Source organism: Epinephelus lanceolatus, chromosome 5 (genome assembly GCF_041903045.1).
Source record: "Epinephelus lanceolatus isolate andai-2023 chromosome 5, ASM4190304v1, whole genome shotgun sequence".
NCBI classification, from domain to species: Eukaryota; Metazoa; Chordata; class Actinopteri; order Perciformes; family Serranidae; genus Epinephelus; species Epinephelus lanceolatus.
Genome location: NC_135738.1, coordinates 5,823,450 through 5,851,373, shown reverse-complemented (window position 1 = coordinate 5,851,373; position 27,924 = coordinate 5,823,450). Strand labels below are relative to the sequence as shown.

The 27,924-nt window shown below is 43.4% G+C and overlaps 1 protein-coding gene across 7 annotated transcripts in view; it reads right to left on the bottom strand.

The window, feature by feature from the left end:
• Nucleotides 1-1,568: 1,568 nt before the first annotated feature.
• The window catches only part of mgat4c (mgat4 family member C), a 188,089-nt gene continuing 161,733 nt past the window's right edge, over nucleotides 1,569-27,924 (bottom strand). For all 7 annotated transcript variants that reach the window (XM_033635964.2, XM_078167630.1, XM_078167632.1 and 4 more), the window contains 3 exons: nucleotides 12,688-12,839; nucleotides 10,208-10,355; nucleotides 1,569-8,647 (listed from right to left, as the gene is read on the bottom strand). In XM_033635964.2, the coding sequence (XP_033491855.1) occupies nucleotides 7,491-8,647; nucleotides 10,208-10,355; nucleotides 12,688-12,816 (1,434 nt within the window). In that variant the 5' untranslated portion in view covers nucleotides 12,817-12,839 and the 3' untranslated portion in view covers nucleotides 1,569-7,490. The remainder of the gene's footprint in view (nucleotides 8,648-10,207; nucleotides 10,356-12,687; nucleotides 12,840-27,924) is intronic.

Sequence of the window (27,924 nt, the reverse complement as noted above, 5' to 3'; positions counted from 1 at the left end):
TAAATATCATTGGTTGCTGGTTGTGCTTGTGTTTCACCTCTTGACCTTTTTTTGCAGGCTTCTGATTTACATGTTGAAGCCGGGCGGCCTCCAGGGCTGACGGATGTTACAATGTCCGACTTTACAGCAGAAACAAACATATTTACAGCCTGGTATAAAAAACTGTTGTTCTCTATAGCTAATTCCTAGTTTATGACAATTGAATGAGGGGTTCATTTTTATATTAATCACCTGTTTACATTTTATTAAGGCTTAAAGTTATGCAAATTAAAGGAATACTTGCTCATTTTCAACCAGCTTTCTATCAAATCAATGTGGATAGTCTGGTCAGATGGAGGGAAGTTTACCATAGTTTATTTAAACAGATATCCCTCCTTCCCATTAGCAAAGCTCTGGATGACGCAAACTAAGCGTTCTGTAGCTGTTCCTCGAACTACATGCTGTATTTCCACATTTTCATCTTGCCTGCCAACCATGCCGCCATTACTGACACACACAGAGTATAGAAACAGATCAAGAGATCAGATATAAATCAAGATTATGATACTGCACTGCCAACACATTCTTACCCTGACCTCGTCTCATATCAACATTTGGTCGTGGACTTTTCATGTCCACATATGAGGTGCAAGGTACCCTGGGTGCGTTGGTTGTTGATGTTCTGGGACGCCGTGTCAATCCCAAAAACAGCTTGGAAAATCCTGGAGGGATTTCTTTGGAAAAATATTATATGTTTATGAGGCGACATTTAAAGTCACATCTTCTAAATGGATGTTTATCCTCTGCGGACACTGGAGACACAGCTATCACGATGAAGACTGCACATGTTAAGACATCTGTGCATTAGATAATTAATGACACTTAGATCTGATGTCATTGGTGTGATTTTTGACACCAAATGTTGTGACCACTGGAGATTAAACACTTACCACACCGAGCCTTGTGTGTCTGTTTACACAGGCGATAAAAAAATGTAATAAATGGCTTCATCATCTTCACTCTTCCAGAATAATTTTTGGTCTGTTGTCCTGGTCAGCCATGCTCCCAGGTGTCTGATAGGACGCTTTATACGAGAAAATGTATGACCCAGCTTGACAAACACACAAAGAGCATGTTGCTTTAAACAGCACAGTCTCCCCCGAAGCACTATCCCCACACCTTCATTAAGTATGCAGTAAAAAAAGCAGAAAGCATATGAATATTGAAATGAATAATGGATGGCTTTTGCTTTTGGCTACAGTGAGATCTGAGTCGGACAGGCTTGCTCTCGCTGCAAGTTTCAAGGAACTGCAAATGTCAGTTATGTTTTTTTTTCCCCTTTAAATTTAAAATGTACGCTGTATTTTCTACTTTTATTCATAAACACTTTTAACAGAGAAACATAACATGTTCAGGCAAAGACAGAGGGACAACAGTTTGGATTCAGGGCCGTGTAAATAGTGCTTTGTTTCCCCAAGGCGTTCAAACCAATATTCAAGCCCCGACACTGCAGACACATATTCAATATTTTGCGCCCTCTTGAGCTCCCTCACACTCCCCTCCGTCTCTGCAGTCAATGCACCACACAGTCGGCATTCATTCGTTTAATCTAATTTCATTTTAAATACAATATATACAGTACAACATTTGAAATGATACGTGTAAAAAAATATATGTCATCTTACAATACAGTACCATTTAGAGAACGATGGAAAGTAAAACAGACACAGGAACAACATCTTAACACACTCGCTCCACTGAACAATATACAGCACATGTGAACTCCGAACCTGTTGTAAGGTAATATCGGTAGGCTTCTACGTACAAACCCAGTACAATTTCATTAGCAGAAGCTGCACAATAATTTATAGATCCTGACGTATAAAACCACTGAAAAATTCTTTTTGTTCATGCACTTTGTACATGCTCCACTGGAAGACAGCTCAAATAACTCAGGATCCACACACCATATTCACATTCATCACTTGTTTGGAGCTCCATATAATTAAACAAACTCAGACAGTTACCTGCCTGCAAGTGATTCACAAACCCCTGGCCTTTTTCCTTGCAGAGATTTGCCGATGCAGTTAGTGTAATTCTTGACAAATGGACAGCGAAGATGGCCATTTATTAGCCGTAAGGACTCAACAAGAGCAGAGAACATCCTTTTAGTATCAAGTGAAATGTACAGTATAACTGTTCACTCAAGGCCCGAGTATGGATTGTGGTTTCCAAACATGCTGCCAATAGCAGAAGAATGCTGCGCGCAGCAGTTTGCTGACATCCAGTTGCGGAATTTATGCAGCTTTTGTTGTTATCCCCAAGATGTAAATCTGTCCATAAATCTGCAGTGTGCAGCTAGTTTTGTCTGGCATCTTATTTCAAATAAAGATCAGACAGCAATTTCTCCTCCAGAAATATCAGCCCCACAACACGATTGCTCTTCCCGGGCACGAGCCGTATCAAAGCCATCCATTACACTTGTAAAACAGCTAACTGCCCTGCGGTGACATCATGTGTTTATAGCTCATAAGCAGGTAATACGAGGTTGAACTGGCACCACGGTGTGCGTCATAAAGAATACCACACGCGCAGCACAATGTAGATTGTGTTTCCGAGCAGCATCTATTCAAACAGGATCCCCTCCGAGGAGCTGATCCACGCGGGTCACGGAATCATTCACCAAAATGAATAGCAACTTTCCGAGGGAAATGCTGAGGAAAAACAATAAGCTATATTGTGGTGGCGGCGGTGGGCATTCTAATTTCATTTGGGACAGCACATGGGGGATTTGCTGAGGAAGGATTTCAAGGTGTTGGTACAAGCCAATCTGCGAAAGGTCTTGATCTGTGACACTGAACAAGACCTTGAGGGAAAACAGGGAACAGGTGGCTATCGCAACAGTGGAACAAAGCTTTACAACAGTCGCAGCATGCTTAATGACGATCTGCTTCCACCTCATGTTCCTAAAGAACATCACTTCTATGTAAACATTTACCTCTTTATTGCATTGTTGAGTGATTTCTTGATGCCATTTCGATGTACAAACTCATCTGTCACTGAACGTTGCTCACAGACAGGTTATAATTATACGAACATGGAAAATGACAAGGTTATTTTCAAAGCCTGGCTCTGAGCTGCTCTGAGCATCACGGTGGCGATGTGTTAAACATGTGCAGCGTTAATTCTTGCAAATGTTTGCCGTTAAACAACATAAAGAGAGGTGGGGAATTCGAAAAAGGATCTTCAAAGGAAAACCAAGCAAGTTTCCCCAAAGCAGCAGACTGCATGAAATGAGAGCAAAGATCACAGAGAGGCAACCATGTAGGAGCAGAAACATTGGAGTTGTGAGAGCGCAACATTGGGGAAAGAGCGAATTGAGATCCTATAGCTTCAGGGGAGATGTTGTTTTGCTGGTGTAGAGAGTGAAGCAAACACAGACCAATTTACTGGGGGAAAATTGTGCTGTGGTGCAAAAAAAAAGAGAGACCTAAGAGCAGACCTGGCCCATTCTTCACTGTGCAATCTAATCTCAGCTCTTGGAGAAGATGGGTGAAAACAAACATTGTTCTCCTGTCAGCGGCCCTGACGGAACACACAGCGCCAGTAAAAGAGCTCAGCCCACTCAAACGCCCGCCTCAAAACACAATGAGAAAGATGATTAAACTGGTAGGAATCTTTGAAACTGAAAAAGTTAGGCGCAGCACGATGAATATTCAAGGCAACAATGACCTCTGATACTTTCCTGGTGGGTTTTCAAGGAGGAAAATAATTAAGGGCCAAACGGGGACATTCTCAGAGAGAAATCCCAGGGCTACACTCTCAGGCTTAATATCAGTCATGAAAAACTGCCGAAGACAGAGAAGCTTTAATTGGACGGTTGCTGTTCTCTGAGTGAGATCTGTCTTCATTCCTAACTTGAAGCACCTTTCTGAAGAGCCTTCAAAAACATTCATAAATGATTGGTTTGTTGCATCACCCACTACTGACTCATGTTGTCAAGGTACTGCAGGGATGGGCGATATATGGATGAATCAATGTCATCATATGGATACAATAAAACTGATGCGTCATGATTTTAAAATGATAAAACTGATGCTCTTTGCAATGAAACATGTTTTACTGATACACCAAAACCTTCTCAAAGCTGAGGTAGGCACTTCTAGGTTTTAGAGGATGCTTTTCTTTATTTTAGAAGACAGACTTTGTCCAATAGCATTTCAGAGAGGGGGCGTTCCTATTGACTGTTCTATAAATGCAGATGTGTGTTAACGTCCCTTCAGATGGTGAACGTCTGGTTTAATGGCGGAGAATCCTGCAGAGAAAGTTCCAACACTGGCAACAACTAACTGCACTGCAAAAGAACCCAAAAAAGGAAAATGGACTTCAAAAGGAGAGTCTGACAGCGAAGTGTTCCAGAGATGGAGAAAAAATAGTTTAGCCTTCCGCTAACTGGAGCTCATGTAAATGTAGCTAATGTTAGCTAGAGCCTCAGAGCACAGTCTGCTCTGCCTCACTCCCTGCTGCTACAGACTGCCTCGCCAGGAGAAGAGCAGGCAGCAGCTCTGGACACAGACCCCTAGAAAGCAGTTGCAGCAACCTGAATCCAGCCAGCGGACCTGCTCAGCCCCAACTCCCTGCTGGATCAGCAAACTTTCTGTTGCTGCCCTTACACAGGATATACCTGACACTGCTGTGACCAGACAGCTGTGATGCCCGGTGCTGGGGGTTTTTGTGCTGACAGAATTTGCAACACATTCTCATTCTGACCTCGTCACATGTCCACATTTGCTCATGGACTTTCCATGTCCACATATGACGTCCAAGGTACCCTGGGTGTGTTGTTTGTTGACGTTCTGGGACGCCGTGTCAACTTCAGCCTGTTCCATGCATTGTCTGTTTTTAAAATACACTTCTGTTTTCACAGGAAATGTACACTTTGCATACAGTCTCTTTAAAAAAAAAAGCACTACGTATGAACAACACCGCCAACTGATGTATTTTTTCCTTCGACACACACGTGGTTATGTTTAGCCAACATACGCATGTGGTTGCGTTTCAGAAAAAAGAACAGGTTTTAACCTACAGTTTTACAGCCTGTCAGGTGAAAGTTGGTGGTTGTTGGACCCATCCTCCATCCCTCCTGCCCGCCCTACTCGGACTTTTGTCGCCTTAATGTATTTTGTCCCACTGCATTTCCAGCTGATGCCGCTGGACACCATTACAGAAGAACAGCGACTGACGGCATATCATGCCGATGTGAAAGGACTGCTCTTTCATCGGTATTTGACACCGGAGGTCATTGATCAAGCACCAGTTTTCGACGACTTCAAAGTGAGACAGGGTTGGAATTTAAGTCGCTATGCTGCTGACCAAAGGTCCGTCTGTCAGACTGCCTCCTGCTCTTCTCCCAGGAAAGGAGTCTGCAGTGGCGGGGATCAGGCCAGAGAGATGGCGGGGTGGTTAGCAGCTTATTCTCGGCTCACCTGTGGTCTGATGAACCATGAGAGAAGGTCAAGGAGGGGCTGAGTGAGGGGCTTAGGACAGAGGAGAGGAAAAAGCTGCAGGAGGAGGGTTTATTTCCAAATTTTACCTTTTTTTATCATCTTCCAGATTTATGCCTACCCCAGCTTTAACTAACTTTCCATTTTCATTGGAACCATTAAAGGATGAGGCTGGTGTGATTCTATATTTTTGTTACTGTCAACAAACCACATGAAAAGAACAAAACCAAAATGTGTTAGTCCGCCTCTCAGTAGTTTCTGACTTCCCAGTCTGTGGCTCTCAGCCCCGAGTTCATTCACTCCTACTGAAAACTATTTTCAGCTGCGGATTAATACTCATTTGGTGCTCTGGTGAGTATTTACAGCAGCAGGATGGTGTGTGTGGGCTCAACTCAAAATGAACTACAGTGCCTAAGTTTATTGAAATGAAGTAACATCCAATGAAACCGTATGGCTCACTGCTTTTAATAGTTTTTGGGCAACAATGGAGCTCAATGGCACAGAGGAATAAGATATCTCAGGCTCTGGCGACAGACCTGTTTGTGGGATCAATTCATTGTTGGTCTTTTCATTGGATTTGTTGACTGTGAGAAAAATAAAGAATATCAACCCATTCTAATTCTCAGGTTGTCAAATATCCAGTGCTTTGTCATGCCCCTGGGGTCTCATATTGATGCACAGGGAACCCTTTATTATTTCTATTACACCGTTTCCACCAAATTAGCTATGATTCTCGAACCGGTTTTGTTCAAGACTCTTGGAACCTCTGTGCTATCCTGTGAACCAGCCTGTGTCTCCAACATTTTTGAGCAGAACCATTGTCATCAAGGATATGTCATCAATGGAGGGCGTTGCACAACAGAAGTAAACAGCAGCAAGGCGCAGATCATATTAATTACCTGTGTGCTTTGTTCTGTCCTTACAGGTATTTGTTGTCACCCAAAAAACAAGCATGAACCAAATGACAACACTGACTTTTGGTTTCACACCAGACACAAACCACACTGCTTCTCAAAGCCAGGAAAGGAACTTCAAACGGCTGAATTTCAAGGAGGCTATGTCATCGAATCCCGTTGAAGTACTGTTCCAGTGTCAAGGATCCTTCACATTCTACCAATGACCGAGTCCTTCCTTCAAAGAATGTTCAAGGATGCATGTGTGTATTTTCAGTTGGCATGAATTCTTTGCACACAATTTGCCAGTATTGAAGGTGGGGCCTCTTCACTGACACACACCTGGGCACCTACTAGCCTGTTCTAATGTGTGTTGATTGAATGCTAGAAATGAGTCTTGTCTAACCTATGTAGGACCCATTTTGGAAGGACCTGTCCTACTAAGGAAGCATCGTTGACTTTGAATAGCACTGAGTGGATTGATAAAAGTTCAGCTTTGTTTGATCCATCTACTTCCCCTGAAACTCACCCTACATGGACTTTGTCCATTTTTATCCTACATCAGTTGCTCTCAGCGTTGTTATAGACAGGTTTACATTGGAGTTAGATGAAAGCCCAGTGTGTCTCATAAAGACGCCAAAGGCTGCACTGATATTGCAAGCTGAGTGGCGTGACAAAGCATCAGTTTTGGACGCTCCACGAATGAGAATGGGTTGACAATATTGTGAGCCTCATCCTTGACAGAAAACCTCTGTAAAATCACAACATAATATGATTATATTGTTATAATACCAAACGCTGAATCATCGCCCAGCCCTGTGTTAAGGATCAGAATCTGAAATAAATAAAAGCTTATGGAACATTTAATAAAACATATGTTCATGAATACTCTGAGGTCAGCTGAACAGTCCTTTAGAATGACTGACTGGGAAGATGCTCCACTAAGGTTACAACTTGCAGGTATAAAAACTATAGATTGATTTGGCAATCAAAATGAGTATCAATAAATACATACAAAATGAATAAATAAACCTGAAATACATACATTACTAAATAATAGTAATAATAAAAACATTTGCCTCTATGACACACTAAGAGTCTTTGTGTGTAGTCCTTATTGGCTGGGGGGTTGTGTAGTCCATAAACTTATACTCCTAATAATGAGCCATTCTTTCTGACTGGCCGTCACCACGATGCGAACACACTCAATGTCAAAGGCAATTTTGTGGTCTACGTCTTGAACCTCTATGTTGCCATTTTTAAACTCCCCTAATGTGATATAGGAGGAACACTGTTTCCCTTTTTTAGTCCCAACTAGTTTCTCTCCTACCTCCAGAGCTCCGTGGTGAAGAATGTCATTCTGACGGTCGTCAGAGCCAGTGGCAATCTTGATTTTACTAATTTTGGTAGATTTATTAAAGACTATGACAAAGAAGTCTCCTGTGGACGGAGGCTTCCCCCAGAAATATTCATCAACGGTGCTGTAAGCCTTGGTGGCGTCATAGTTCTCAAAGACGTTGATGTTTGTGTAAAGGCTGGCAGGAGGGTTGTCAGGAATGTCTATGGAGTCTTCCTCAAAGTCGTCGTCCTTTAGCTTGTTTTCCGCTCCTTTGTAGGAGGAGTAGTAGCCCATGTGCTGGAACAGCGAGGGCTTGAAGCGGATCACGTCCTTCTGGGCCAGCAGACCCCTGAAGTGGATGAGGAGCCAGTCGCAGGGCATTTCCTGGTAGAACATGAGGAGGAAATGAGCCAGTCGTGGCAGGTCTCTGGAGTGGTACAGCTTCCCGATGTAGCCCAGCTTGGAGAACTCCAGCATCACCCAGTAGGAACCTTCTCTGGAGGTGATCACCTTCTTCAGCGCCGTCAGGAAGTTCCTGGAGCAGCGCACATCGTCCTCCAACATCATGTAGAAGTGGGAGAGGTTGGTGCAGAAGTTGAGGAGGAAAGCGTAGTCCACGTTCTGCTTGGAGCGGAAACGGACCCGGTCCTCCGGGTCGTTGTAGTTCCTTTTCAAGCCATCCAGAGATGGATAGTACTCCTCTGGAGCCTGGATCACCAGGAGGCGTCCAGCTATGATGTGGTGGGCAAACTTCCTGGTGATTTCCTGCACCAGGTTCTCACACCAGACCAGGTCAAAGTCTGCCAGGTGGACCACGACCACGATCTCTTTGAGCTCCTCGTAACTGGACTGATCAAAGATGGATTTGATCGTCTCCAGAAGGTAGTTCCCTCTTTTTCTTTTGACTGATGACAGTCCAATGGTGAGATACTCTGTGGACAGAAATGAACATTTGATATGATCATCATGTCACAGAAATGCTTGAAAGTGACCAGTTTTCAGTAAATATTTGTACAAACATTCATCATTTCAATCTCAAGACTGTTCCCCAGAAAATAAATCTAAAGAAGATGCTATTTACACCTGGGCACATGTTCCTGAGCATCCTGGCCATGTTGAAATATGGCATCAACATGAACAACACATTTTCACCCTGACCTCATCACATATCTTCGTTTGGTCATGGACTTTCCGCGTCCACATGGTGTGTTGGCTGTTGACGTTCTGGGACGCCGTGTCAACTTCAGCCTGTTACATGCATTGTCTGTTTTCAAAATACACTTCTGTTTTCACAGGAAATGTACAGTTTGCATACAGTCTCTTTCAAAATAAAAGCACTACATTGGTACAACCCTGTGAATTGACATTTTTTTCTTTAACAACAAACGCACATTAATATGTTTAGCCAACACACACACACACACACACACACACACACACACACACGGTTGGGTTTAGGATAAAAGAACAGGGTTTAGCTCTACAGTTGCACAGGAAGTGACCCCTCGCCTCCTGGGTGAAAGTTGCTGGTTGTTGGTTGGGAAGAGCGGGTCTTCTTCCAGATGCTGATTTTCAAGTGTGTATTGGGCCTAAAATATTGTTTGAGGGACTGATGTAAAGCTCTGACAGCTCTGCACTAAAATGATCAACTTCGCCTCCATATTTGTCACAGACTGATATTTACTGAAGAAGGGGAAGATATCTGTCAGCTATGATTGGTTGGTCTTTGTTCCATGGCATTGGGTGTGTGTGCTGCTGTGTTCCACAAGTTGAACTCAGGTTATCTCAGGGCATGGTGCCCTAAAAAATAGTTGCTCCGAAACGCATGAACTTTCACTCTGGCGTCTGAGCGTGCCTGCAGCTTGTCTACATTTAAACAATGGATAAGAGGGCGCAAAAAACGCAGCACGTGTACGGCTGCAAGGGTTCTGCTCCCTTCTTTATTCTGCACATTGGCAACGTGATGTCAGCCTTCCCAAATACATGGGTTAGACACAAATTACTGGCTCATGACTATGTGCAATAGGTACAAACGGTGCATTTCTTTCCGTGGGAAAACATATGAACAGCCTGAGTTTAAACTAGTATTTCATTCTTAATACATTTTTTCCAGTAAGGAATACATATGATGAAATAACGTTTGCAGTTTGATAACCAGTGATGAATTTTTGTCAACAGTCCTGGGAAACATTTTGAGGCTCAGACGTCAAATTAGAGCTTTGTGCTTATTGTAGGTGAAACGACAAAAACACTTGATGACTAAATCATGCTATAGTTGAGAAGAGGAGTGTGTATAGTGTTTAATTTTGAGGAAAAACTGTCTCTGTGGAGCCGTTGCTTTTTACTGCTGTGCTTTAAATCCTAACGTCACAGATTTTTAAGTTTAAGTTCTTGTTCTCAGCTCGTGTTCACACTTCCTCTATGACTCACTGTAACTCCCCCGAGCTCATAAAAAAACAGTCAATGTAAATTTCTCTTGAAAACAAACTTACTCTTGCGGTTCAGTGGGGTACCAGCCAGATAACGATAGGTGACGTTAATGGTTCCAGAGAAATTACTCAGGTCTCTGAAGGTGTGAACGTATCGCTCTGAGCTGGAAGGGTGGACCGATGTTTCCCGAAGCTGCCTTTTATCACCTTCCTGAAACACAACATGAAAAACACGACATTACTTCACTCACGTGCAAAACAGTGGGAGAAAAAAACATGTACAAGCTGTCATAACTGCTGCAGAAAAGGGACAGAACAGACTTTTGTTTTTTTAAACTTGTCTCTAACATCCTGTACAAACTTGAGACAATATGTTTTGACGTGGCGGAGCTAACCCTTGACGTCTGGAGACAAAGGGAATCCTAAAATCCCTTCAGGCAGTTTGCATAGCAGAGCAAATGGACTTGAGAAGAGCAGCAGAGAGCTGAAAATGTGAACTACCTCTTAATAATTTAAATAACAAACACGGATAATGTACTGTGATCACCAAGTTTTGATGGCATCATGAATAAGAAATAAATCCTGTGGATGATTTCGACTTGGGTCCACGTTATGAAAATTTAAAAATGTTTATGTAAAAAACAAGCAATTATAAAAGGGACAACACGAACACAGGGAACAGACGATAAGATTTTGGGTTTCAAAAGCATATTCGGTCCAATATGATGTTCTCCTGCACTGGTATTTCTGCTCATTGTGATTCATTTCTTAGAGTATCTTCAAATGCTTCATGTCCCTAAAATCTGTACAACCTGAGCAAAACCATAATAACTGGGAAAATGTTGTCATATAAACACAGGCCTGAAATACACAAATGCACAAACAGGACCTATACAGCTGTACCTCGGACCTCTTATATCGTACACGCCATGACGTACTTTGAGGTGCTCGGGCAGCAGAGGTCTTTTGTCTGTTCCAGAGGCTGAAAACTAAAGGGGACTGAGTGTTTGCTGTCAGGATGCTCTGGAACAATCTGCCTGAGGAAATCAGGTCGGTGGAGTCAGTGATCTCTCAAGTCCCTTCTTAAAACACACTAAAAGTTGTAGTTTTTATGTCCCGTCTGTTTTAATTGTTGACATGTAAAGATTATTATTACATGCATTTAATGGAGAGATGTCAGAGCGAGGGGGGCTGCCCATGGACAGGCACCCTGAGCAGCTGGGGGTTTGGTGCCTTAGGCCGGAATTCCACTGGATGCGTGGCCGTTGCAGAACGGCCGCGCTGGTTATCCGCTGTGTGCTCTGCCGTCCGTCAACACCTACTGGCTGTGTTTGCTGTGTGGAGCGGTGTAGCTCCGCCAGACATTGGGAGTCACGAGGACCCACGAGATCTCGCGAATTCACACATAATCACACGATACAACAAGATGTTGTTTCCATAAACAGAACCACAAAACCAGAGGAGTAGTAGGAAGACATCTCGGTGCACCTCCATGATTAACGTCTGAAAACCTCTGACCTGTTGACTTCAGGCCTGCCTCCGCCCATTATGACATTTTCAAGGTGTAGTGCAGGGAAACATGATCTGCTGTGAACACTGTGTATTTTATTTTGAAAATTAACCGAATTTTGTTTCTGTGCACGACTTCCTGCCCCGCACAATCTGCTCTGTGCTGAATTGCGGCGTTATGCTCCAGCGTCCGGCAAAAATATAAGTCCTGCAGAGCCTCGTGTCACCAGGCTCTTCACATACGGGGAAGAGCCTGGAAAGGTGCATCCATCAAATTCCGGATCCTGTCTCTCTCGCCCTAGTTCTGGCTCCTTACCAAAACAGCCACTAAACGGCCCCAGACTAGTCCTGCGTATCTGTTGCGGAGGGCTCCAGAGCGCCGCAGCTGTGACGGAGCCGGAACGCAGCACAGCCGCAGCCGGTGGAAGCACACATTGACTAGAATTGAAACGTATCGGCTGCGTATCTGCGGAGCGCAGATGCAACCAATACGCATCTGGTGGAATTTGGGGGTTAGCTTTGCAGTAAAGGACTGCAGATACCAGTCCACACCTGTCTCCCACTGAACATGTGTGGAACATTATGAAGCACAAAATACGACAATGTTGACCCCGGACTGTTGAGTTACTGAAGTCGGGTATCAAGCAAGAAAACAGTTATTGTCCACAGTTCCCAAACATTCACTGAGTGTTGGTCAAAGAAAAAGGTGATGATGTCACACGGAGGGAAACACACTCCTGTCCCAACATTAGCATAACCTGTTGCAGAATGAATGTATATGTACAAAAAACAATAAAGTTTATCAGTTTGAACATTTGTACTGTATTAAACAGAATGTATGTTAAAGGGATTTAAAAATCATTGCACTCTGTTTTTGATATTTAACACACATCCCATCTTTTTTGGAAGCGGGTCTGTATATCAGTTTAAACAGGGTCTGTCTGCTGAATGCCCATTTTTAAAAGGTTAAAAAAAGGGTAGAAACACTCAGTGGGCACTTTAATCTAAAACATACACAACACACATGTACTGACCAGCACGTAGCCATCTTCAATGTAGAGGTTGAGGAAGAGGAGGAAGGTGATGAGGAAGCCGAGGAAGGGGATGGTGGAGCGTTTCCTCAGACACCTCATCTTGTCCAGGGATTTCCACACCAGCCTCATGCTGTACAGGCTCTCACTGGGATCTGCATGACAAGAACATAAGAAGCGACACGTTAGAGTGGCTTGCTTTGAATGTCGTCAGCTGGACACGCTGCGTGCCAATAACTTGCCTTTGTATCAAGCATCAACAGATTGTGGGGGGAATTAATTTAAGTATCATACGGCCATGTATGACGTGGTTATCTCAGCATCATAATTATCCTTCAACAGACTTGTAATGATGTGTGATAGAGTGCTGTTTTAAGTCTTTTCAGGGAAAGAGGTGGACCAAATCCACTGATTGGCAAAGCACTTGAGAGAAAAACTAAAGGCGCTGCAGCATGTAAGGGATATCAATGTGCTGAAGAATGGATTACTGATGCAGCTCAAACGTCTCCTCACTAATAACAATGAAATTATACACCACTTGGTAGCTGCACACACCAACACCCGCCACCCAGCTGCTATTTGTAGCTGCTCAGTGATGAACGCTGGTGCTGTGGTGGACAGCCAGCATTTCTATACATCCTTTATGCTACGATGGTCAAAAAGAGAGGCTTCTGTCTGATCTTATCAGCTCACTTACTCTTCTTTTGTTGTGAAAATGTGACTTTTTCCTGTCACAGGCGGCCATCACTCAGGGAAAAGCCAATTCAGTTTTCACTTTATTTCAGATATGGGTTCCATAAGAAAAAAGATAAGAGATAAAAGGCAAAAGATGAGAAGAAAAGTGACAGAATGGAATACAACATGGATGACTGCTTTCATTAATCTAGCTTTTCAAAAACGATTATTTATCAATCTATTATTTATCTTATAAAATTAAAGACTAATGAGAAAAATGAACACCAAATTACGGAAGCGTATTGCACTCACTTGACAAATTAAAAAAAGCCATGTTTTTCTGAGTAATTTTTGTTTTTTGGAGTAAATTATTTATTTTTCTGTTTTTCTGAGTATTTTTTTCTGTTTTTTTTGTGGTATTTTTTTCTGTTTTTCGTGGTAATTTTTTTTCCTGGACGAGGAGACGAAATACTTTAAAATCTCGCGAGAAGCTCCCACCTGGCACCTGCAAGTGACCCCTGCATCCAGGGTGACTCCTGCTCATGGATGTATTTTGCATTTTGTATTTTGCACACATATAATGTGTCGAGGTGAGGCCGACTATATCTAGCCGGTAGCGCTCAACCTCTTCCACAAGCTCTGGCTCTGAGTCTGAAAGTGTGTAAAATATACAAATATGTGCACTGTGTATGTTACTAGTATGTTACATTCATTCAGAAATATAAAATATGTATTATGCCATAATGTTCACTGCAATATATACATCGATAGAATAAAAACAAGAATAAGGATAAACATAAGACATATGTACAGTTATGTGCATTATATGTTGAATAAATAAATTCACATTGAACTTTGACCACCAAAATGTAACCAGTTCATTGCTGAGCCCATCGTTTGCATCAAATTTAAAGAAATGCCCTCAAGGTGTTCTTGAGATATCATGTTCATCAGAAAAAGACGTAAGTACAAACAGACAACCCGTAAACATAATAAAAAACTGAACAGAGACTGGTGCAGCAGATACAAGCTTCCAGCCTTACTTTCCTTCTGGTTGCAAACACAGACTGTCCAAAGCTTCCGAGCAGACAGGACCCCTGTTAGTGTGCACAGTAACTCACTGGCACCATGATGGAGGCTGCACAGGAGCTGGGCAGGAAACAGTTTCTGGTGGCCGTCCCCTCTGGTCACAAACCAGTTTCAAGATCTTTTAAAAGCTTTGATTTCTGTGATAAAAAACCAACAACAATACAAGAACACTTCAGCTGTATTAGTGTTACGAAGGGCAGGGAGTTGGCGGACATGAGGACCTGGATCTCACTAAATCTTTTGTTGGGGCTTTCTTGTGAACTCCTGTTTGATGCCTGGATCAGTTAAAAACTAGTATAAATAACTGGGGAACAGGAGCAGTGTGGTCAGGGGTGGACCGGCCATCTGGCAGACCGGGCAGTGTCCCAGTGGGCCAATGAGCCTTTTGGGCCGACACAACTACCTCTTTTTGAAGTGCTTGATGCTCAAGAACTCCTTTTTAATATGTGTCCCCTCAAATGATGAGAGAAACCTACACTTCTATATCATGTAATATATACATGACTCATGTTTGTGTGATGGATCGTGGTCTGGGCCAACCTTTGTCCCCGTCCACCCCTTAGTGAGGTGGTTGTTTCAAGGGAGATGCAGGATGGACACAATACAGTCTACTGTATTCTACTGTAATCTACTGCAACATCTATAAGTCTTATTACCTTTAAGAAGCTTATGATGTTTCATTTTTTGAGTCAGACTTGCTGATATGATGTAAGACTGCATTGGACGCACATTTTCTTTTGCTCCCATGTCGGTAATCTTTATCCTCCTGAGACCCAAGCTTTTGTTTGGTATGCATTTGTAGTTTCTCCGAGCTAACTGGAAATGTAAGACCTGATATGTATAAAAAACAAGGCAATGTCTTTGAACAGGAAGTTGTTTTTGGAGGAAATTATGAACTAATATGGGCGCAATGGGTTTATTTTAATAATCACAAGTGAGCATTAAAGTATGAAACTGTTAATGTCAAAACAAAATGACAAGCAATGCAACATTTGTTTAATTTGTTGTAACTCTGTGGGTTAAAGGTCACTGTTTAAGTCTAAGGCCTCTAGTTTCGCAGACCGGACGAGGCGGAGGTGCAGCGCACCTGCGCTTCACCAACTGGGTGTGGCCAGGCGGATTTTGCAAGTTTGGCACACCGTGCGCCTGGCGCAGCAACTCCTCTTTCCCACCTCTGTCCGTCATACCTGTGCAAGTCAGAAAGAGGGAGGAGAGAAGGCGTGGAGTGGGTTTTACACACGTCACACCAATCAAATGAGCCCCTCTCCTCGCCCTTAAATGCGCCACACGAAGGCGTAATGAGAGTTTACTCAATTCGCCATGGCAGAAGAGAGCAGCAGCGCCAGAGGGCCAAACATCTCCCAGGAGATAACTGATGTTTTGGTCCGGGAGGTCTGCTCGCAGTGTCCGAATATACAGAACTGCGAGCAGACCTCCACGGACTGATGATGCAAAGGTAGCCTGGGAGGAGGTCACCACAATTGTAAATCAATGTTGCGTTTCTCTCGTGCACGCGCTCTCTCTCTTTCTCTCTCGCAGTCTCACTCTGTTTCTTTTCTTTTGACTTTTCTAGTGAATGAATATAGTGCTGAATATATACTCCCTATCTGATGCTGTGGCTGTTTGTGGTTGGCTGAGAGGGATGTGAACTCATTAGTTTGCAGATGTGTTAATCAAATCAGGTTGGGTTTCCATTACGCGTGCCAAACGTGCCAAACGGTGCCAATCCCCTTTGATCTGACATCAGATGTGACGGGACAGTCGATATAGAGATACATTTATGTGCTGACTGCAGATAGTTGCATTGAATAGTGTTTTTTTTGGGTATTTATTGCATCAGCCTGCGTTGACAGTAGACCTGGTTTCAGCTGGCGAGCTTTTAGCACACCTTCGGCGAAGCCTTTTGGCACGAAACTGTCACTGCGCCAGGCTGGATCTGTCGACACCTCCCCCTGCTGCGCCGCCACACCCATCTCAGCGCACCTCGGCCTGCCAAACTACCAAACTGAGCGCTGCTCGAAACTAGCTCTGCGCAGGGTTCGCCACCCTGCGCCACGCTGAGAAACTAGAGGCCTAAGACTGTTCAAAGCTGTTCATTGCCCAATGCTTCAACATAGCTGTGCAAAAAAAGAGGAAAGAAATTCTAGGAATGTCCTTTATGTCTGAACAGTCACACCTAATTGGCCTGTGTGAAATGCTACAATAATACCATAATAAAGTCCCAGTGTCCTTAAAGGAGTACTTCCTTATTAACAGCATTTTAGCTCATTGCTGTTAAAATTGGTCAAATTTGTTGCAATGTTAAACTACAGACAATATTTAGCACAAATAAACAAGTTTCAACCATAAAATTTGATCAGGTTTTATATCTTGTCCACTTCGGTGTCAGGATAGGAACATAAAAGTTTCCACAAATGAGGACAACAGCTCTAAGTTAAGCAGAATGAAGGATAAGATGCAGGAAACCCACAATGGGATGTCTTCATGTGAGGACGCAGGGTCTCAGAAGGATATGGGGAAAAAAAATCATGGTTAACGTGACAACCTTGTCACTTCCTACTGTCTGTCAGAAACTAAGCACAGAAACCCATTGACTTATTCAGTAAATAGATTTATAGCCCATTAATATGTCACTAAATGATGTGTGGAGTGTTTCCCTGTCTCCATACACAAATAAAACAAACAAATCCATCCGATGTGGACGCTAAATGAACATATATTAGGAGGCTTATCAGCAGCAATGAAAGCTGTAACACATAGAACAGAATAATGTATCAGGCTCGGCCACGACAGGATTGGCAACTTCTCGTAGCAACGGAGACTGACTGAGGTGGAAACAGCAGCAGTAACAGCCTACAGATGTAACAATGGCACTGGTCTTTTCTTTGGCAGCAATTAGGCATCAGCATGCGCTTTTGTTCTACTGCTGCAAAGCCCCAGAGATGCCTAATAGAATACAAACTACCTCTAAGCTCAGTTCAGTGACCACACACACATCGATCACTCGCACCAGGAGTCAGCCTCACCTGGGATTCGGCGAGTCGATACCTCTTTGTGCACACTTGAAAACTGAATTTAACATATCCATCCACTACGGCCTGTTCTCTGCAATTTTCCACCCAGAGTGATTTAATGTGGCCGCCAATTATCAGGAATTACAATATTTAGCAGGTATTTTTTATGCTTACACAGCACTACCTTCACTACCCACAGTGTATTTACAGAGCTGCTTTAGCTGTGAGCTGGTTAATGGCTGCAGTTTTATATTGACTACTGTGCAGTGGTTGGCACTGCTGCGTCACAGCAAGAGGGTTCCTGGTTTGAACCTGCCGGCCAGCTGGGGCACATCTGTGTGGAGTTTGCATGTTCTCTCCATGTCAGCGTGGGTAAGCTTTCAGAAAAAACACACACAAGTAGAATACAGACAGAAGGCTCCGTCCACATATGTCTCGAACACAGTAAGCATAAATGAGCCCATAGGCCTTTTTCCAAATGAGGCATGTTCTGATTAAGCTATGTGGGATGTGTCGGTATTATTTAGGTTTTAGGAGCGTCCTTTGAATATGTACACAGCGCATTCAGAATATGGGTCTTGCAGTTTGCAACACTCAGCCTTACAGTCAGCTCTGTACGTTGTACCCAAACCAACTCCAACCAACTAACCCTCTATCAACAGGTTTTTGGGTATGAGCAAATATGACCACACCCACCTTTTTGAGAGGGTGGTTGAAGGAATAAAAGATTAAGTTTATGTCTTCTTACAACTCCACTGCAGGTGTAAAACTTAGAAAAAATTCTATTTAGCCACAGAGAAGCAAAATAGCACGAGAAGCTCCAGCTGTTCCCCGTCTCCATATGTTGACATGATAAATGACATGTTAGGAAACATTAATCAGAGTCTGCACGCCTGCATTCATTAATTTCATTTTCCATAACCACTTATCCTGTTAGGAGTCGTGGGGGGTGGAGCCTATCCCAGCTGACAGTGGGTGAGAGGCAGGGTTCACCAGACTATCACAGGGCTGACACACAGAGACAGACAACCATTCACACTCACATTCACACCTACGGACAATTTAGAGTCACCAATTAACCTGCATGTCTTTGGACTGTGGGAGGAAGCTGGAGCACCTGGAGGAAACCCACGCTGACACGGGGAGAGCATGTCTGAGCACTCAGAGGAAACCCACGTTGACACGAGAACATGCAAACTCCATGCAGTAAGGCTCTTACACCCCGAGGTTGAACCAGGAATCCTCTTGCTGTGAGACAACAATGCTAACCACTGCACCACCGTGCCACCCATGGCTGCATGTAAACTATAAAAATTAGTGGAATATTTATTTTTATTAGACATGTAAGCAGCTTGGTAGAAATATTGTATTTGTGCATATAAACGTAGTCGTTGTAAGGCCTCTGCAGTATCCCCAGTATCAGAAATTGGTTGACGGTGTAACAACCAAAGTAACTGTTGAAACTGTGATATCTGCTGATCTCCGAGGAAAACTGAAAACAATCCAGTTGTCTGTGCTACAGTAGCAACATACTGTACCACTTGGAAACGCTAGGGGGGGGAGCTGTCTGTTTCAAATTCAACAGTATGAACCTCACCTCAACCTGTGGGGCCCGACCCCTTCTATCAGATGGCAAAAGCTGATTTTTTTTCTAAATAAAACATGAGACCTGACGCAATGCTGCCAGCTAGAGTCAACATGTGTCCAGTCAGATACACCCAAAATACTGAATCATATTTATAACAATACAGACTCTTTCTTTGTGAGCTACTGTGTTAATGTTGTGTCAGAAATGCCCTGAATACACAGAGTACAGGCTGAATCAGAATATGTTGCATCGCCTCCACTCTATGTGGCATGTCTGCAGTAAATTGCAGAGTTCTGCTGGAGAAAGCTGAGTGCAGCGTGATGATGAGAAGAATCATTAGAGCCACTTTAGGGGAATCTCAGCTGCAAAGCTACAAGCACCAGAGTCCTCCTGACACCACGGCACAGGTAACTCTGGCTTCTCAGCGCCAGTCTGTCTCATCTTCCTCGGTGGGAACTCAGCAGCTGCTCTTTCCCTTCTGCACAAACAGAAGCTATGTCGAGACTCCTGACCCACTATAAAGCTAAGTGGTGTTTGTTGCGTGATCTGCTGGGAGGGCTACAATTAAACATTTTTTTTGCTTCATGTTGGAGGGGAGTTGATCTCTCAGGCTGGAGTTTTGGGTGTCTATCCGGATGATACAAGACAAAGCGAGGCACCTCTCTTATTTCAATAATTCAGTGTGGGCTCAGAGCAGGAAGAGGATGAGATGCTCATCCTGCCAAAGGCGCAGCTGGAAAACATGTTTGCTTCTCCTACCCCAGATTTAACTGTGACTGAGATGCATGGCAGAACACCTAAGACATCACCATCCCTGTCTCTACTGTATATTCTCTGAATGTTCCAGGATATGGAATAGGTATATATGGATATATGGATGTTGGTATGAATCACTACGAGCATCCATTAACCAGAGGGAGGCATGTTGCTGTTGTTCTGTTCATTCTTGTGGCATGAATCCAGAGTGGAACTGCAGCAGTGAAAGGGACTAAGTGTGTTTTAATGGGTGTGTCATCCTGGCAGTCACACACACTCCCTCAGATGTCCTCGGCACCATTTCAGGACACAGCACACTTCCAGCAGGCTGGGGCTGTTAAATATCCATTATGCTCTGTGTGTGTGTGAACTGGACCAAATAAACCACAACACTGGCTTTCCGCTCGCGTCTACCCGGCAACGCGCTGTGCACTTAACTCGTATCAGCCGTCTGTTCACAAGTCCCTTTGAAAAGCGTGCTCTCAGTAAGAGGTTAAATCCTGTTAGACTGACATAGAGGGAGGTGGCAGCAACAAAACTGTGACAAAAGCAGAGCATGTGATTTCCATTTTTGTGGCTAAATGTTCAATTTGATCATCAACATTTTTTAAATTCAATAAACTCTGCTACTTTTTGTGCAGTTTGGCTTTAAAACACACCCTCCTACAGTAGGAGTAGGGCTGCCCCCTGAAAGTCCAACATCCAAGTCATCAATTGAGTCCTCTCAGTAAACTGAGGTTCTTCAAGTGGAGCAGCCCTTTTTTTTTTTTTTTGGTCAGTCAGTGTGCAGCTACATCTGAAGACTTTCGGTCCCCAGGTGTAGCTGCAGAGTGAGCGCTCCTCGCTTTCAGGCTGCTCTCTGGTACAGGCAGCTGCAGACACAGACTCACGGTGAATCTGAGAAAGACAGAGGCGGCTGCCCTGAGGAAGAGAGGCTCTGAAATGATGTTATCTCCTGTCTTCTCCTTAGATGACACATTCTCATGCAAACCTGTCAATTTTCACCCCTTTGTCTGTGGACATAACATCAACTTATGACGCACCAGGTAGCTTCCTGTGTCAGTTTTGGACATTCTGGAATGACGTTACATGCAATGTGCCTTTTGAAAATACACTTCACATGAAATGTTTGTGCTTGTTACATGCATACGCTCCTTTTCAAAATAAACTTAGGTGAAACATTTTTACATTGGTGTTTGTTTTTGGAATAACAGGCAGTTGGTAAAATGGGTTTTCAGTCCTGTGGGACATTTTTTGAACTGATGGGGCTTCAGAATTTTGGACTGTGGGAACCATGGCATGACACCTCAGCCAAATCTGATTTGACTATAATTCTGAGTTGTGTACAGCCCTGTGCAGGAACCAGAATTCCCTCTGATTGTTACTACAGTTGCTCCTGAAAGAGACCAATAAAATCATATGACGAGAAAGCCTCCAAAAATGCTCTAAGGAAACTATCACCTGGTTATTTCACACCACCAGTAGCGCCTCGGGGTTTTGAAATGGCTCTCAGCTGGAAATCTTTTGCCCATCAATCCTTGACGTCACAGTGAGCTGGAGGTTATTATGTTGCTGTGCAGAAAGATGAATACACGAGGGAGTGAATATGAGAAACAAGGGAATTGGAAAATTATGTGAAGATCTCTGTATAAACTAGTATCATAATGAAGACGAAAAATTAATGTTCCCAGTGATTCGACAAAGTGCCCTGTGCAATTAGGAGCACAGAATTCAGGACTTGGAAATATTTTTTGAAGAGAACTCATGTACCATCAGCCAGATCCTGCAGCAAAAAGCATGTCATATTTTTACGATTGCAACTAATGATGTTTTTCAATATTAATTTAGAAATTGTATTTTTTTTATCCAACGATTTAGTCTTAAACTGTCAGAAAATAGCAGATAATGTGCATCACAAGATCCCAGAGCCCAAGTGGTGTCTTAAACGGACTAAACCAAAATATATTTAATTTATCATTACGTAAAATCCACTAAATACCACATTCGTTGAATAAATAATCAATATCATGTAATCTTCTGAACAATAAATACAGTACAGTATATCTGATAAAGTAGGGCCTAGTTTTTATGCATATTTTGTTCGAAATATTCCATTATTTTCTTTGTTCCAGGCAAAAAGTACCTTGGCAAGCTATCTCTGGATTCATCCTCAGTGTCCTCCATGCTTCTCTGGCAGCCCATATGAAATGACTGATCCAGGAATTGTCTTCCTCTCCCCTGCTACACCCCCTCCCTCTAATGGTGAAATCTGACAGAGGCAGACTTCAAATGGAAAACAAGGAGCTCCCCAGTGAGGAGAAGGCAATTATGGTCTGGCCTGATGTGCAACCTAATGCCAAGAATTCTATATCACACCAAAAAACAAAACAAAAAAAACACAGAAACAAAACAAAACAAAAGGCCTCCCATTCCCTCTCCATTCGTAATGGCTTGATTGCTGCCGAGTGGAAGCAATCCTCCTGCATGCCAACAATACCACTATTTGTTTTTCGAGTGCTGTGAAAGGGGAGCGAGGAGCAGAGTAAATGGAAAAAAGGTAAGGATGGTGCAGACATGCCACAAACATGAGTCGAGCTCCACAGTAATTTCACATCCCATCTTCCCAAGGTTGTTCCTTTAAAGTTATTTCTGCAAAAAAAGAGGAAGGATGCCTCAGAGAACACGTGGCTCAGCTGAGGGGGAGTAGCACCTGCAAACCTGAGTCAGAAAAAAATCTGAATAGATTGCTTTTTCAAAAAAGAAAAGAAAAAGGAAATGTTTGTGTACAGTATCAGCATAATGAATTCATTCCTTTGAATGCCGGTAGGGAACTGAGGAAGGCAGAATAATGAAGAAAAGATTTGAAAATACACTGTTCTCCTCTGGGAGTTTGAGGTGCACACAACATTGAGTCCCTCCATGTGTTATTCAGAAATCAAAATAACCTCTTAACAAACCCCTTTTCTTGCCTGCTTGAATCAACCCTCAACTTTCGATTTAGGCCACGGCGTTTTCAAAATGTGAAGCTACGTTTCTGTAATGGGAAAACCTAGATGGGAAACTCATTGTGAATAAAAAAAGGGGAAAAGATTAATAAAATGGTAGCAGAAAGCAATTCTCCCTCATTTCATCTTGTTATCTGTTTTACATTATTTCCCCTGGGTATCCTGCACCTTGCAGATATACAGCTCTGCACAAATAATCAATTAAGCCTGCAGATTTGCGGGGATTCAGCAGTTGCTTTGTGTCAGGCCTTTAGCCACTTTCAATGGATTTTCTTTCCTGATAAAAAGCCGAGAGTAACAAAGGCTTTTGTTGATAACAAAATTGTGGCGCAGGGCGGAATAATAAATCCCTTTATTATGAAATGGCTGTTTTGTTAATAATTCAAATTGGTCAGAAAGTTTACCAATTACTACGTTCATACAGGCTGCCAGACAAAGGAATCTGTCATCTACAAAGACTTAGCGACCCTTGTCAGACATCCACGCCCCCTGTAGAAACACAGGAATGATCTTAATTATCGGGATGCGGTGGGGAATTGTCAGTGAGGCTGTTATCAACGCACGGTGTGGTAAATTAAAGCCTGAAAGCTGCGATATCCAACATGTAATTCCTGTAAACCATGTGTGCTGCAACAGCCAATCATGTTTGAGGAGTCATCCACAAAGGTAATCTTCCAAAGGGACTCATCTCGTTATTCAAGGCGACAACACAAACTCTTCTTTTGCTCTGTTTTTTGTTTGCATCTGGAAGCTGTCAAGTGGTTTTCTGATCATAAAATGGTCCCAGAGCTGGCGTGCTTTACCAATCCCAGCTCCATCAAACTTCGGAGGCCAGACGGTTGCATCGAGGACCCAAACAGATGTACCACACTGCAACAGCAGCAGCAGCAGCAGCAGCAGCCTCCTCCATCGCCTCCCTGCGCTGCGCCTGTCACTGCTGTCAGCAGCTCCAGCTCACTCATTCTAATGGGCAGAGGAGGTGTTGTGGAGGAGACGGGAAAGTGTGTGTGCTGAATGTGATGCATTCCCTGCGGACACACTGTCCAAGTGCGCCACCCTCCCCCTACCACCACCAACCACCACCGCTACCACCACCATGGCCCCTTGAGGGAGAAACAAGCAGTCCAGTGACAACGGCACTTCCAGCTGTTCTCCCATAAGGTACCGGTGTGCAAGACAAGCCTTGGAGCGGAAAAAAACCCAAATGGTCCCAGCCAGGCAGCCTCTCTGATGCAAAATATTTCCAAACAGCCTTTTCCTATCCCGGATGGCCCTGGTGGCCTTGCCTTTCTGAGCTCATGCAGTGAGAGGACGGTGCCTTGTTGTCGTTCCAGGATGTGTTGGAGACATCAACAAAGCTTTTCAATTCATCAGCATTAAGGCTTGTTTTTTTTCCAGAGCAGCACTGGCACAGGTGGCGTGAGCTGGAGTACACTCTCATGAAATACTGAGTATGTGCCACCCGTTGATGCTGCCTTCAGAGCAATCGAGCATCAAAACATTTAGAACAAACGGCTGTGGCCCTTTCCCTTCTGCACTACAATCGCCCAGATCATCCAGCCCGGGCCGTAATTGAAATGTGATTGTAAAGAGCTTCCTCAGATCGGTCTATATTTTTCCCCCTGTTTGATTCCTGGTTACTTGGCTGGAGAGGAAAAGGTCTCATATCATTTATAGCTGTGGATGGACTCGTGCCATCTCTGGACAGCCATCAGTGACACGAAATGCCATCAGCAATATGAAAGGGAGACTGCATTTATCATGAAACACAAACTGAGTGCAATCAAAGAGCTTAATGTGCTGATGATGCGGCAACATGCACAGCACTTGCTTCATCACGGAGGGCTGCTGAGAGGCTCTCCGACTCTCCGCAGTGATGGGAAGAGTCACCAACAGTCCCGGCGTGAGAGAGATTGAGGATGCGGTTGAAGCTTTCAGACTGTTGTCTGAGTGTTTAAGGTTAGAGGAAAACATGAAAGCCGTTCCAGCTGCGGTGAGCATAATGAGGACGGGGAGGCGTGAGAAATGATTCATATGTGGCCGAACCTCTCCATGGCCCTTCTAAGCAGTTAGCACTTTGACCCAGATTAGCGCTCTGCCAGGGGTGCACTTGGGAGGAAGGGCGATGGAGGAGTGCGATGCCGCCTGTTTATTTCCACTAGAAAACACACTTGACATGTGTACACCCCCTGTACGCATGCAGACACGTGCATATGGTCCTTATTTCTCCCCCGTCCCTTGTGTGAGGTTGTGAAGATGCGGCTGGTGATATAAATTATTGCGTACATCTGAGACACAAGATGATTAGTATTTGAATATTGTGAAGTACTCTCCAGGGCAAAGATATTCAATTAGTTCTTTGTTATATCACATCCGGCTAATAGACTGTGTGTCTCCCTGACTTCAAACTCCCTGACTGCCCTCTGTGCCTGACGTCATATGCCATAAACATATGCTGCAGCTCCCCTGAGGCCATTCCCTACATTAAAAGCACAGACCCACTTGAATTAGCAGACAACAGCCTGTCATCATGTCTACTCCATAAAAAAACTGGACAGTGGCTACGGGCAGGAGAGAGGATGAAAAGAAAAGGAGGAGAAAAAAGGCCATTGAAGAAAAGACTGCAAAGAAATCCCCTCTCCCTCTCCTTCTCTCTCTCTCTCTCTCTCTCTCTCTCTCTCTCTCTCTCTCTCTCTCTCTGTCTCTCTCTCTGTCTCCATTTGTGAGACAGGAAAAAGGAAGAGGAGACTTGGCTCTGCCTTAAAAGCACTTAAAAAGCCAAGGTCACCTCCTGGTCAAATCTGTGAAATGAGAAAATGGCTGAAGGGGCAAGAGGCCGGTGGCAGATAACATGAGAATGCACTATCTCCTCCCTACACATTTAGTGCAGGGGAGGACGGAGCACTGGCAGGCTTTTCAAAAGGCTCCGTGTTGAAATGAGGACTGGAGACACAATAAGATGGCCCAGTTTCACCCAGTATGACAGCGCATACATTGAAGTGCTCTTAGGGAATGAGCTTTTTGGTCAAGCAGGGAGTCGACGGCCAAAGAGCTGAATGTGAGCTCACACACAGCTGGGTTTTTACATTTAATCACAGCAGCTGAAAGTACTCAGGTAAATTTAAAGGTGCGGCCTCCATTTCAGTCAAGAATCATCAGTGTCATTAGAAAAAAGGGCGTCTGAAAACTGAACACTGTGGACAAAAAGTGCTCGTTCCAGAATATACATAAAGCCAATATCTAAACACATATTACTGCTCTGTGGTTGAATGGCTCCATGAAACCATCAAGCTGCAGTTACAGTCTCCATCCATGTCAGTGAAAACATGGATGCTTCACACACAGAAGATCTATACAATCAGCACAGTTTCAAGATTAGAGTCACCAATTCAGTATGTGACCAAATGTCTCCCCTTCTGTTCCTGAGATATGACATTAAAACATGATGATGTCACAGTCAAGCTGACCTTTTGACCTTCATTATTTTATCATGTTTTCAAGTTTTGTCTTAATTAGTGTCTGAATTCTTGAGATATGGCCAAAAACATGTTTTGAGAACTCACAGTGACCTTGACCTTTGACGACTCAATTCTAATCAGTTCATTCTTAAGTGGGTGTTTGTGCCAAATTTGAGGAAATTCCCTTAAGGCCTTCTTGAGACACCAAGTTTTTTTAAATAAGATGGATGCAATGTCACAGTGACCTTTGACCTAGTCCAACTAGCTCTTTGTGCCGAATTTCGAGAAATTCCCTCCGGGTTTCCTTGAGATATCGCTTTCACAAGAATATGACAGATGAGGTCACAGTTACCTTGACCTTTGACCATCAACATCTGATCAGCTCGTGAGTACAAGTGTGTGCCAAATGTGAAGATATTTCCTCTAGGTGTTTCTGAGATACCACTTTTACGTGAATAAGATGGAAGCAAGGTCACAAGAGACCCTTAACCACCGCATTCCAATCAGTTCATCCTTGACGTGAAGTGAATGTTTGTGCCAAATTTGAGGAAATTCTCCAAAGGTTTTTGTGAGATGTCACATTCCCAAGAATGTGACAGATGCAAGGTCAAAGTGACCTTGATTTCTGACCTCTGACCGCTAAATCAAATCACTTCATCCTTGAGTCTAAGTGAATATTTGTGCCAATTTTTTTTTTTTTTAAATCCTTGAAGGTATTCTTGAGATATCACATTCACAAGAATGAGACAGAATAGGCCACAACAACCTTGACCTTGACCCTGACCTTTAACCTCCAAAATCTAATCACTTCATTTTTAAGTCCAAGTGGACATTTGTGCCTAATTTGAAGAAATTCCCTGAAGGTGTTCTTGAGATATCACGTTCATGAGAATGGGACAGACAGACAGACAACCCAATGACATAATGCCTCTGGCCCCGTCTAACAACATTAAGATACGTTACAGTCTGTCCCTTACGGTGAAAATGTATGTAGTAAAAGTTGAATTGATATCATGACGTGTCAGGTTTTTTGGAGGTGGTCCACTGACACTGAATCATTTTTGGACACTGTGGGCTCATAGATTTTTTTTCTGTACCTCTAAAAGTACCTCTGTTTAAATAATGGGCTCACAGGTGTGACTCAGTGATCTCATGAGGTATCAGCCCTGTTTGCTCACAGGTATAGTGTCTCCTGGAGTCCTACTGTGATTCATATTAACTCCAGATGGACGTCTGTGTTTCAATTATGTGACTCAGCCATGCTCATGATGCGTGAAATAAAAATTCAACCACATATCACAGAGGTCAAATTTGGTCCCAGTTAGTGTCACAGTAATTTATAGTCTGATGCACTCAGATTGTTTTTAGGTACTTTAAAAAGAATCCTCCATAGATGCTGTGTTTAAAATATTAATGACTTGTTGACTAGTTTCATCCAAATATCTGGAGCTGGAAAATAAGGTGCCACAAACTGCAGTTCCTCTAATGTCCACTTGAGGCTGGCTCCAAGAGCGAGTCAATCCCCATAGACCCCCGTGTTAAAACTTTACAGCAGAAATAAACATGTTTACAGTCTAGTACAAAAAACAATTTGGGTCTCTGTTAGTTTCAACATTCATGGGGCGGCAGTAGCTCAGTCCATAGGGACTTGGGTT